General features: G+C 31.6%; 2 protein-coding genes across 2 annotated transcripts; one reads left to right on the top strand and one right to left on the bottom strand.

Annotated features, from left to right (window-relative positions):
* The first annotated feature begins 2,691 nt into the window (after window positions 1-2,691).
* On the top strand, window positions 2,692-3,949 carry LOC145087246 (uncharacterized). The gene is made up of 6 exons (XM_079025167.1): window positions 2,692-2,804; window positions 2,914-3,001; window positions 3,092-3,182; window positions 3,252-3,336; window positions 3,400-3,556; window positions 3,665-3,949. The coding sequence occupies exons 1-6, from the start codon at window positions 2,763-2,765 to the stop codon at window positions 3,772-3,774; spliced, it is 573 nt and encodes a 190-aa protein (XP_078881293.1). The 5' UTR covers window positions 2,692-2,762; the 3' UTR covers window positions 3,775-3,949.
* On the bottom strand, window positions 3,726-9,693 carry DAW1 (Transducin/WD40 repeat-like superfamily protein). The gene is made up of 20 exons (XM_079025166.1): window positions 9,445-9,693; window positions 8,371-8,501; window positions 8,209-8,293; window positions 7,984-8,129; window positions 7,786-7,889; window positions 7,636-7,708; window positions 7,162-7,531; window positions 6,426-7,061; window positions 6,161-6,349; window positions 5,842-6,088; window positions 5,616-5,758; window positions 5,415-5,533; window positions 5,207-5,330; window positions 5,070-5,128; window positions 4,903-4,990; window positions 4,632-4,812; window positions 4,444-4,545; window positions 4,232-4,356; window positions 4,093-4,152; window positions 3,726-4,016 (listed from the first exon to the last, which is right to left on the bottom strand). Exons 1-20 carry the CDS (start codon window positions 9,484-9,486, stop codon window positions 3,909-3,911), a joined length of 3,132 nt encoding a protein of 1,043 aa, XP_078881292.1. The 5' UTR covers window positions 9,487-9,693; the 3' UTR covers window positions 3,726-3,908.
* Window positions 9,694-12,152: the final 2,459 nt, after the last annotated feature.

Raw genomic sequence — 12,152 nt, 5'->3', positions numbered from 1 at the left:
TCGTAGTGTTGTCCGATCATCTTCTGATCAAGTGAGTGTATACTACCTTTCATAAACACGATAATAATACAAGTATGGTTCGAGTGTATTAAGTATATCGTTGTTTATATGTGTGAGTGTGTAGTTACTTTCTTCTAACGCATAATTATGAAGTATTTTATACGAAATACGTGTTATGTGTATAATTTTGTTGTTATGTGCGTGAATGTATATTCACTCTCTTCTATCTCATAGATCTGAATTGTTTTCTATGAAATACGTGTTATGTGGGTGTGCCTCATCTGTTATGTGGAATATATATTGAATGAAAATGTTATGCAGGTTTTAAACTATGTATAAAAATATATATTTTTATCTACTAATATGTTTGGTAGAACATGGGTAGATAGTTGGTGTGTAATAAACAGATGAGAGGCCTTGATGTTGTTGTTGTTGATCTAGTTATTCAACGGAGTATGGATAACGACCACAGACTCCTTCTAGACAGTCTAGTGGAACGCTAGCAGGTTCATAACCTGTAGGTGTTGTGAACGATGTGTTCACCGGTGTACTCTATCCCCCTCATGGTTACCTTTAGGATATCTATTGTTGAGGAAACCCCTTAGCAGTGATGTTCGTCCCGATGAAAATCCTAGATTAGGTCCCTTGAGATAGATGTTGTTTTAGGGACGTAAAGTGAGGATAACGGGAATGAGTAATCGGGATAGTGATTGGTTGGTGAAATTAAATATAATTTATTTATTGTGGGTTGAAAACCCTATATGCTCACCAAGCTCCCAAGCCTGACCCACTCAGTTTTATTTGTATTACAGGAAGTGGCGCAAGGGCGTAAGATGGATGAATCATCGAGTTGTTTTGTTTACAAGTCTGTATATGTATATATTTGTTGAATGACTTGTAATGTTATCGTTTATGTTTTATGGTCTGTATCGGAACATGACATCCCGAGTTTTGATTATATAATGAAAATACATCTCTTGATGAAATGCTTTGATAAATATTATTTTATCATGTTTTGTTTTGGGAACAAATTCCGCAACACTTTCAAATCAAAAGGATTTACTCTGAAATTATTTTAAAAAGCATAAATGAAATCGGTCTTTTCTGGCCGTGATTTTGGGGATGTCACACATGATTTCATAATAAGGATGGTACGGAAAATTTAAATAGTAGCATGGTAGTAAAAGAAATAAATTTAAAATTTTTTGCACTGTATACGAAAATATTAGGCGTTATCAGTGTCACTACGAACACCATAACAAAACCGTCCCTGCTAACCATGGAAAAAAACCACCAATCCCGAATCAAATTATTTTTTTACAAAAAGCAATAAAAAAAAACTTCTTGTGTTCTAACATCATTGTTTTAGCTTTAGTAGTTTTTTTAAAAGGGAGTTGATACTTTCACATAAAATTAAATTGTTTTGACATTTTTGTTCTTATATAACACTTTAAAAAAGTATGAATATAATTTTACGGGGTTATATGAGAGTGCCACCTCTTATCCCTTTAACCCATTAAGCGTTTCTTATTTTTTCCCTTATTTATAAACTAGTTGTGAGACCCGTATGTTATACGGGTTGGATAAACAATAAAATTAAATATGTTGGGTTAAACAAAAATTTATTTAAATTTGAAATTTGGATTTAAAAGAAACATATTAAATATAATATGAGTAATTTATTGGTTGCTTTTAATTAAGGCAATTATTAATTAAGGTGGAAATAAGATGTGTTAATTAAGAAAAGGTTAAAAAAAATGAGAAAATGACAAATGAAAAAAAATATTTATTCAAAAATACCAAAAAATGACATGTGTCTAATTTAATGGGAGAATGTCATGTGTCAAAATTATCTTCATTTATTAGGGATGATTACAAAAAATTTATTTGTTTTCTTATTTGTCATCAAACACACTTACGGACGCCTCTCACAATCAATTTATTTACACGTGAGTTTTTTTTTTTCTTATTTTTCACTTGGAATATAAAATCTAAAAAAAAATAATTTATTTTCTAATTGATTAATTCATTTTCTTATTTATCCATCAAATCCACTAGGCACTAGGCATAATATGTAACAAAATGTTCATGTTAAAAAAACGTTTGACACTCCAAAAATATTAACCATACTCCAATTTCATATCATCACTTAAAACTATTCAAAAACACAATAAAATGTTCAAACTAATACACATCAAATCACAATCCATCACAACAAATATTGCTGAATAAAAATATTCAAATCATAATAATATTAAAGAAAAAAAGTCTAACGATACAAAAATTATTCACCCTATTCAATTTTTATGATTTAAATATTTTTTTGGTATATTTATTGTGATTTGATATATATTAGTTTGAATATTTTAGTATGATATATATTAGTTTGAAACATATTATTTTTCGTTACATCTTATTGTGATGCATCAATTAGTAGGTTTCATAGATAAATAAGAAAACATTTTTTTTGTTAGATTTTATAGTTAGTGATAAATAGGAAGGAAAAAAAAAACTCACAGTTTAAGTGGATTGATGGATGAGACTTGAGACGGTTTGATTATAAATAAGAAAAACAAATTATTTTTTGTAAAGGATAAATAAGGGGGAAACGCTTAAAATTTTAAGTTTTAAACGAGGGTAAAAATGTCGAAAAAACTTTAATTTTAATTTAAGTGGAAGCAACTTAACAAATGGAAATATCCTTTTTTAAATCATTACTGATCACTTTCTGTGTTGCCTTGCCGGGAGAAACAGTTGAGTAAATGGCAGCTCCAGCTAAATGCTTTCTCGTCACTGGCTCCCCTGTAAGTTGTATAGATTCCATGTCTCATTGATCATTTGATTCCATATCTTCATGAATCAAATTGAATCTGAATTTGTTTGAATCGCCTTTGTATACCTTCGACTCCGCAGGGCGTGGGTAAAACCACTCTGATCGCTAGGGTTTTGGAGAATCTCAGAACTTCCAATCCCAATTTGAAAATACAAGGGTTTTTCACTCGTAATGCCCTATCATTCCATATTCCTCCATCGCTCAAATAGGTTTTGATTTTCGCCTTCGTTTACTCATGAAGTTTGGGATACAAAACAGGTGAGATCAGACAAGAAGGCGAGAGGGTAGGGTTTGAGGTGGTTACGTTAGATGGTCGCACTGCTCCACTTGCTTCTATTAACAATTCCAGGTAACCATTTCTTCATATCTTTTCATCATTCAACGTCGAATTAGGGTTTAATTAAGTTTTCCATGGCAGTGTAGAGTCCATTAGATGGCCTACTGTGGGAAGATACAGAGTCGATGTAGCATCATTCGAATCATTAGCTTTGCCTGAGTTACAGGTTCGTTTATCTTTTCATCTCCAATTTCTCAGTAATTAGTTTGATTTTTGATTTCATTTCCAGGTGAAAGAAGATACAGATCTGTTTGTGATTGACGAAGTTGGAAAGATGGAGCTCTTCAGTTCGTTGTTCTTCCCTACAGTGTTACGTGTTCTTGAGTCTAACAAACCATTTCTAGCTACAATCCCTGTTCCAAAATATGGTCGAGATATTCCTGCAGGTATGCTTGTTAATTATCAAAAAAAAAAAAAAAAAAAAAAAAAGTCAGACATGGAAATGCTTTTGTTCATGTTGAGTATGAAGAATGTATGATTCTTGTTTTCTGCAGTTGCAAGGTTGAAGAATCATCCAGGAGCGAAGGTGTTTACTCTAACAACAAGCAATAGGGATGATATGAAGAATCAGATATATTCCCAATTAACTCACAACCTTGTTTAACTTTTCAAAAAATAATGTCATCTCTCTCTGACTCTGTACACATTCACCTCATTATAAATCAACCAACTACTGTTTCTACAGAATCAAACACAAACCTTTAAAAAAAAAACACAAACATGTATATGATGATGATATCATGAGGTTCTTCTATCATTATTTTCAGCAGTTCGCAGCATCTCTTTTGCCATTGAAGAAAATGTCTGTGCGTTGTCTTGCATTTCTGCTGTTTTCAAATTGATTCCCTGCCCAAATCATATGATTACTGTCTGCTCTTGACTTTTTTTGACTTTTAAATGTTACTTAAAATTAAATAGTTACCTTGAGTTTTCTTATGTTGTCGCTCAGTTTGTTTTGTGCCATTTTAGCAGCACTTGTTTCCTGCCACGTCAGCAAAAAAACAGATCAATAATATTTCTATAAAATGCAATTTTAGCAGGAGTTTATAAATTAAGCTTACACTGGTCAAGCTGAATCCATATTTTTTCTTGATTTGATCTACAGAACCGGTTTTCTGATCATCTCGTGGTTGTTCTTCCTTCACTTGCACTTTCTCCTTTTTCACATTCATCTCTTTTAGTTTACCTTCATATATTTAAAAAAAATGTAAAAAATTCATCTCCAAAATCTTATTTTCAAGATATATTAAGTTGAAGACTTGAAGTAACTAACCTTTGAATGCATTAAATTTACTAGTGAGCTTTTGTTTGTTAAGCGCTCCCATCATGGTGTTTCCTTTTGGTTTCTCTTCTGGCCCATCAATGTCAATATCATCTACAACAAAAGATTTAAAAATGTTGTTTATATTTATTCAAAAACAAAATGTTAATGAATGTACATTGTACAAAGGTCAAACCTACCTATATCCAGGTCAACCTCATCTTCATCTGTGTGGATGTTTTCTTGGCTTTCACTCTCCAATGCAAAGTTAGCAATGGCAAATAATGTTGACAGTTCTTCAAAGCTTTCTCTAGAAGCTTCCAGTTCTGTTTCCCGCTCATGTTGTGGTTTGCTTACTTTTTTCATAGAACCAAAGATTCCCTGTTTGCATTAGGGTAAAATGGTCATTTACTCATATTCAGACTTTGTGCATATACATAACAAGCCCTAAGACTCTATTATGATAATAACCTTTTTCTTTTCTTTGACATGTTCAACCAGAATCCCTTGTGGAACTATCAGGTCCTTGTTATAAACTCGGGTAGCCGAGTCTAAATGCCTAAGAGAAATAAAAAATCATGAAAAAAAATTAGAAAAATCAAATGAAATAATTCATCTCCATCTGATTTATGCATTACCTGAATATTTCCCTTTGTTGTAAAACCGAAACAATAAAAACTTCCTGATCACCATTCACCTATACCACAGAAGTTTTCAAATTCATTAAATCTACATTTAATAGAATCTGATATTTCTGAAGTGAAAAGTATATTACCATGATAATATCACCATTTTGTGAAGCACAAATTGAACTATCAGGTAAAGAATTCGGTTTTGAAGTTGAAAGTGCAAGGCCTCTTATGGATGTTGCCTTCAAAAGGGTTAATTCAGGCAAGGATCTGAAAAAGGTAAATAATATCAAAATCATGTGTTTATCGACTTTTTTATTCAATCAAAATCTAAATATGAAGAAGATAACTCACCTAATTTCAATTTTACCATTAGTAAAAACAAGAACAAGGCCAGCATCAGAACAACATGTTGAAGCCCAACAACAAATTGAAGAATTAAACTTCTTTTTATAGCAAACCTTCTTCACTCCCTGTATATATATTTATATTTAAAATTGAGTATACAAGAGTATATAAAATATGTCAAGAAAATTAATTCTTCTAAGTTCTAACCTGAACAGCATGTGAAAGTGAATACACGTAAACAGCTTTCTCAGAACATAGTAGCAATGAGTCCTTCACTATCCCATCATCAAACGAATTTCCTATTATACCCTTAGATGCATTAGATCCTCTTCCAGCTGTCCCTTGCTCATCTATATATTCATATGTCACATTTGTAACACATAAATAAAGAACAATACAAAAAAAAAAATAAAAAGTATGATTTATTTACTACCTAACATTTGGATTAAAAGAGCTTTAGAAGGTTTTTTAGGATGAACTGATCCATTATTGAGAATATTTCCTGTTTCACTTTCAAGTGCCCAAGCTGATGAATCCTTTGTTGCTGCCATTAACACACTTTTCTCAAATCCATGCAAACTGCACATCCCAAATTGCAGAGAGATGACAGCTGTCGAGATCTCACTCGCTATACGCCTTTCATATAACACAGTTGCTCCTCCAATGTCAATCACCGAAACCTTCATCATTTTTTAATTTACGTTAATTTAGTTACAAAAAGGGCAAAAAAGGAAAAAAAAATGAAATCTTACATATCCTTGATCTGACCCCACAGCAATATGTTTAGAGTCATGACTTGTAGTTATTGAAACCACTGCTCCATTCACCTTCACAAGTTTAACACTTTGAACAATATTGCTTCCTTTCTTTGAACTTGCTTGTAAGGACAAAAAACTGCTCTCTATGGCATATGGCTCGGGTTTAAATTTATAAATTCTAACCTGTGACATAAAATATTAATTTTAAATTGAAATGTAACATATTTTTATAATATGATATATATAGATATATACTCACTGTTCCAGTTTGATCTCCAGATATGAGGAGGCGTGTTTCCATATCATAACACAATGCAGTCAGTGGAACACCACTTAAAGTCTGATCATCTTCACTTTGTTGATTAAATGATACAATTGGAATCAATAGTGGAGATGATGCATCCCAGAAGTTTATACCACCATTGCTATGTCCTGTTATGTATATGTTTTTGAAATTTGAAAAACTCGTAAAACCAGATGTAGAAGATGAAGATGAAGATCCGTCTTTTTGCTTAGACTCAAATGAGAAAAGTGAAGGAATCTTTTTCAACATCAACATGTAGTCTTCATTGGAAGATAACATTAACATGCATGGATTGTCAGTGATGAACTTTGCTACAGTGATGATTGTGTCGACATAAGGTAGTTTCACTTTAATCTCTTTTGGAAGTGATGAAGGTGGAGACCTAGTTTGGGATTGAATTAGGTATTTTTCGATTGAAGAATCATCGTATGTATAAACATGGCCTGATTTTCCAATAACAAGAAAGCAATCTTCTTTATGTTTGGTTTGTTCATTGTAAGAGACTAAAATCTCCATGTCAACACATGGCTCAGGTGTTCCAATTCCAAGTTTAGTTGTGCGAGATTCAATCTGATCATTTATTATAATAACCTTCAACACAGAATCAAACAATTAATCAATCAGCAAAATAAAAGTTACAAAACCCTAAAAAGTTGAAATTCATCAATCATGATTCATGAATTAGTAGTACCTGTAACAAGTTTGCAGATGAAAAGTCGGAATTGCCCAGAACATATAATCGACTTGATTTCCCATCTGCATAAGCCCATTTCAATTTGGAGATTGGGATTTTGTCCAATTTATACCCAAGATTTAGTTTAAACAGAGGACCACTTTGGGTCCCACCTAACTCCTTATCATCAATACTCCAGATTAGAAGTTCTCCATTGTTGTATCCAATAACGACTTTGCTTCCAAAAGGACAAGCCCAACATGCAGCTGTTACTTTTTTAGTGTCATGATTAAGTGACTGAATCAAAGTTCCTCCAGTTGTAAAGATGGGTTTGCTTTCTTGAATTGACCATAAACTCACAAATCCATCTCTATAAATTATAAGAACCCTGAAACAGATTCAAGATTGTGAGCCATGATTCTTGTTTTCTTGAGGTTTTTAAGAGTTTGTATAAGTTTAGAAAGAAAACTGATTTTGAAAAATGAAAATCACCTCTTACTTTCAGCAGATGGTTGAGGGAGTATATACATAACAGCAGCATTGGTATGATCTGCTGTTGAATTACCTAAATATAATTTATTATAATATTGTAAAACATGTAACAAGATTGAATTTTTATAATGAAATGTGACTCACACTCACCATGAGATGCTGAGAATGGAATTATGTATTTCATTTGTGTTATATTACATTGTTCTTTGTCAAACTTGAGAACTGAAACATTACCAATGGAGTCTCCAACATACCTGTTGATGACATAATCATTGTAACCTTGTACAATTGTACAAATACTAAACATGGTTATGGATTTTATCATTTTGAGAGTTGTTATATACTTACATGTAAAAGGTATTTTGAAGGATTGTAAAAGATGTAATTTCTTCCTTATATACATGGACATGAGCCAATGAGTTCAAGTCTATGTTCCAAACCTCGATATGATTGTTTGCATTGATGTTTATAAGAAACTGTTGGTTATGGATGAACTGAAAATAAAATAAAAAAGTAATTAATTAGTCAACAAGAGGGTATAATGGTAATTTGGTAATTATATAATTTACACACCTGCAAAAATTTGCTTGGTAGTGCATCCGGAGATTCCAGAACAGCTTGAGTGTTATCTTGTCCAAATAACTTAATCCGGCCATCTCTATTGAAAAAGTAAATAATTATTTATTAAGATATTGAATGAATTTTAAAGAACATTTGATGTATTAAGAGTGTTACATGGTGGAAATAGCAAGAATCTTCTGAATAGGATCATGAGCAAATAAATTGCATCCTGATGGGAGGCCATAATGGAAAATGGGGCGTGGATTTACATCGTCGGATTTTAAACTATCTGGATTTCCACCAGGCTGCAGTACAAGTATCGATAGTAGTGATTAAAAAAATAATAAATAATAAAAATAATAATATTATTAAATGTATTGATTTGGGTTTTAAGACCTTGCCATGTGGAGAGCTAATTAAATTGTCGGTAAAAATGATATAATAAGTTATCCAATAGAAAAATCAATTACTTTTCCTCGTATGAGAATTTGTGGATCAGGTGAGGATTAATTAAAAATTAAGTATATTTTAATGTTTTTTTTTTCTAACAAAGAAAAAGACATGTTTTGACTGTTCTGATTATGAGGTGGCCAATTATGTAATTTAGCTAACAAATTTAATTATTTAAACTCTTGCTATTTAAACAATAATATTAACTCAGACTTTTACCAAGTATAGTAATATATCAAAGTGCATTCACATTTATGGATTTACCCCTTTAAAGGTTTATTTCAGTATTCCAATATTTTTTTCCCCTCAGATTTTTTTTTTTTAATTTTTGAAATTTATCTGGACACTGGAATTCTGCAAAATGTTGAAAAGAAGAATTCCGGTTGATAACAAGGAAAAAAAAATTCAGCTCCTAAGCTCCTTAACATTTCCGGTGTGGTTTTACTCATCATTCACTATAGTTCCCCCAATTAGCACTCACAATCCTTCACGCTTTTTCATGCTTTTTCATAACAAGGAAAAAAAATGAATCCAAACAAAATGAGAGTGTAAAATCGATCGGCGATCAGGACGAGGAAGAAGTTCTGGATCTCAGTTTAAATCCAAAAACCTGTATTTAGAACTTCATAACTCATCGGAAACTAAGATAATCACTAATCGGCAGTATAATCAAGAGCGTTTCAGTATATCACACACATATATGTGTCACACATCTCAGATTAATATAAAAATCACTAGGTTTTGATAATTAACAGAAAAAGCTCGAATAAACAAAAGATACCAGAGAACAAACGTTACCTTCTTCAACGAAGCCTTTTCGACTAGCTTTTTGACGAACATTTCCCAAATCAACACCAATAACTTCAATTTAAGGCACTTTAGGACGATCTGCTGATAAATAAGCAATTAATTTACGATCTGCCAGAGAAAAATGGAGATGTCCGGCGGAGAGGGAGAGTTGAAGAATTTGTGCTTGCTGCTTAGTGAAAACCGCCGTGAAGTAGTCGTAGAACGGTTGCTTACAGTTTTTTTCCTAATTTTTTTCAGGATTTTATAATTTGAGAAAAAGACAGCATCCGAGATATTCTGTATTTATTTCAACAAATGTTTCGATTTACCCCTTTAGGTATAATACATAAACAATAATGTGCCTTCAAAAACTTTAACAATTTAATTTCAAGGCCCTAAGGTTTTATGATTGTTCTGAATACATGAATAATTTTGAAATTTTGATACTTCTTTTGTCTAAGAAAAATATACAAGATTTTTTTTTTTGAGTTGTTCATATAAATAATATAATATTTTCTTATTTATGTAGAAATTTCTCTTTACATTATCCATTATCTATTAGTAGCCATTACAATATGTTATGAATGATTTTTTATTAGTAACTTTTTCAATTTTGTATAAGGGACTTTTTAATATTTGAAAAGGGAATTTTCATAAATTCAAAAATACCATATCTCATTTTGGCTAACAACAAGTTGAGGATTTGCGTCACTCGAATTTAAATTGTTTTATGGACAAAATAGAAATAGCATACGAACACATGACAAATCTCTCATGGCCAAATGGATAAAATAAGAAGTTTCAGTTCATTTATAAATACGCCTGATTTTTTTATATATGATTTATCTGTGGTGGAAATCTTTCACAGAAGTAGACTATCAATTTCATGGATAGATTTGCCAACCATCCTACATCGTTCCTCGTTGTCTCATCTATATGAGATTATGGTAATGTTATTGTTGTTTTTATATATGTTTATCTCTTATATGTCATCTATATTAAATAGTGAAATACCTAAAAATTAAAATGGAATGAGAGAATCCCCAAACACATTTTCGATACATATAACCTTCTAAATTATTTATTAAAAATTAGAAAGAAACAAAACACAAGATATACAATATCTTTCTAGTCATGGTTTGATGCCAACAAAAGCTAAAGAACAAAGAAAATCGTCTCATGGTATGTCGTGATGTCAAAGTTGAATTAGACTTTGACTTGGTCAACTCACACTCACCTGGCAATTCATTCATTTTACAATTATTGATAGGGGTGAGTAAAAATCGAACCGAAAAACCGAAACCGAAATGAAAACCGACGGTGCGGTTTTTAGTTTTGCAAAAACCGAAAATGTTTGGTGTGGTGCGGTTTCTAGTCTTGCAAAAACCGCAAAAAAACGAACCGCACCGAATATATATATATATATATATATATATATATATATATATATATATATATATATATATATATATATATATATATATATTAAGTGTTGATATTTGTAAGAATGAAGAACCCATGACAATTAAAATTTCTATAAATATAAATATCTATCTTATTAGAGGATAATTGTATATTTTTAAGCGTACATCTAGTGATATTTACAAGAACAAATAATGTTTGTTATATTTTATAACATTTTAATATTAAGAGTACTAGTGATGATAGTATCATAAAGATACATTAATTGATAGTATCATATGTATTTGTGAAACAAATATTATATTTAATTTGTATTATGTTTAAACATTAGAAACATGTTGGATGAGTGTTATATTATTTGATTTCAAACCAAGAGGGGTTGGTATCGGTTCATCTCCAAGATATCATTTGAGCTTTAATTTTGTCAGCCTTATAAGAGTATCCTTCATCGCATTTGAGATAAAACATTCATCATTCTCACATTTCATATAAGAGAGTGAAGTCTATGGCTTTTAACCCACATCTTTGAAGAGTCGCACATTGTTGGGGATGAAAATTTTGGCGCTCCTCATCTACATAAAGTTTCTCAAAAAATGATTAACACTTCTCATCCAAGTCAAAGTAACTCGTTCAGTTATCTGAGTTTTAGTAAAAATGCAAAACAAAAACCAAATTAAAAAACTTGACAAAAAACCGCAAAGAAAAAAACCGAAACCGCAAAAACCGAACGGTGCAGTTTCTAAACTTCAAAAAATCGAAGTTGTGGTTTTTGGTTCGGTTTTGGCCAAAAACCGCACCAAACCACACCATGTTCACCTCTGATTGAACATGACCAAAATTCTAGTTTCCTATAATATATACCAAGCTTCAAATTGCTGTGTCTATGATTTCGTGCAATTCACATTAATCTAGGACATTTCAAGTTGATAACTTTATTGGTCATATCAGTCTAGTCAATTCATCAAATATCCTAACTCACCATTATAATGTTTGTCGCATAGTTTTATAGAAATAGAGGGACTAAAATGTGTAATGTAAAAAGACGAGGGGGCATTTAAAGGGAAAAGGTGAGACTTGAGAGACAATGATGTGAAGACACATGGCGATTAATGAGGCTGATCCGGAGATTGCAAGAAAAGGAAACCGGGTTTGATGAACCTGATTTGTTACAACTGTTGGAAACGACAAAATAAAATCCAATTAGTAAAGAGACGAGAGTGGCTCCCAGCCACGTGGACTTCATCGGCACCCTTGAATTAAAAGTAGGACCCATTTTTTATTTTTTTGCAATAGAT

Source organism: Lactuca serriola, chromosome 2, assembly GCF_051521515.1.
Source record: "Lactuca serriola cultivar US96UC23 chromosome 2, Lser_US96UC23_V15, whole genome shotgun sequence".
NCBI classification, from domain to species: Eukaryota; Viridiplantae; Streptophyta; class Magnoliopsida; order Asterales; family Asteraceae; genus Lactuca; species Lactuca serriola.
This window is presented reverse-complemented; position numbering and strand designations above follow the sequence as displayed.

Bases quoted from the DNA above. Each gene is read 5' to 3' on its own strand.
- LOC145087246 (XM_079025167.1), top strand. From the start codon at position 2,763: ATGGCAGCTCCAGCTAAATGCTTTCTCGTCACTGGCTCCCCT. The intron at 2,805-2,913 runs GTAAGTTGTATA...TCGACTCCGCAG, and splicing joins TTCTCGTCACTGGCTCCCCT to GGCGTGGGTAAAACCACTCT. The intron at 3,183-3,251 runs GTAACCATTTCT...TTTCCATGGCAG, and splicing joins GCTTCTATTAACAATTCCAG to TGTAGAGTCCATTAGATGGC.
- DAW1 (XM_079025166.1), bottom strand. From the start codon at position 9,486: ATGTTCGTCAAAAAGCTAGTCGAAAAGGCTTCGTTGAAGAAG. The intron at 7,062-7,161 runs GTACTACTAATT...TCTGTGTTGAAG, and splicing joins CATCTGCAAACTTGTTACAG to GTTATTATAATAAATGATCA. The intron at 4,153-4,231 runs GTAAGCTTAATT...CTGACGTGGCAG, and splicing joins ATGGATTCAGCTTGACCAGT to GAAACAAGTGCTGCTAAAAT.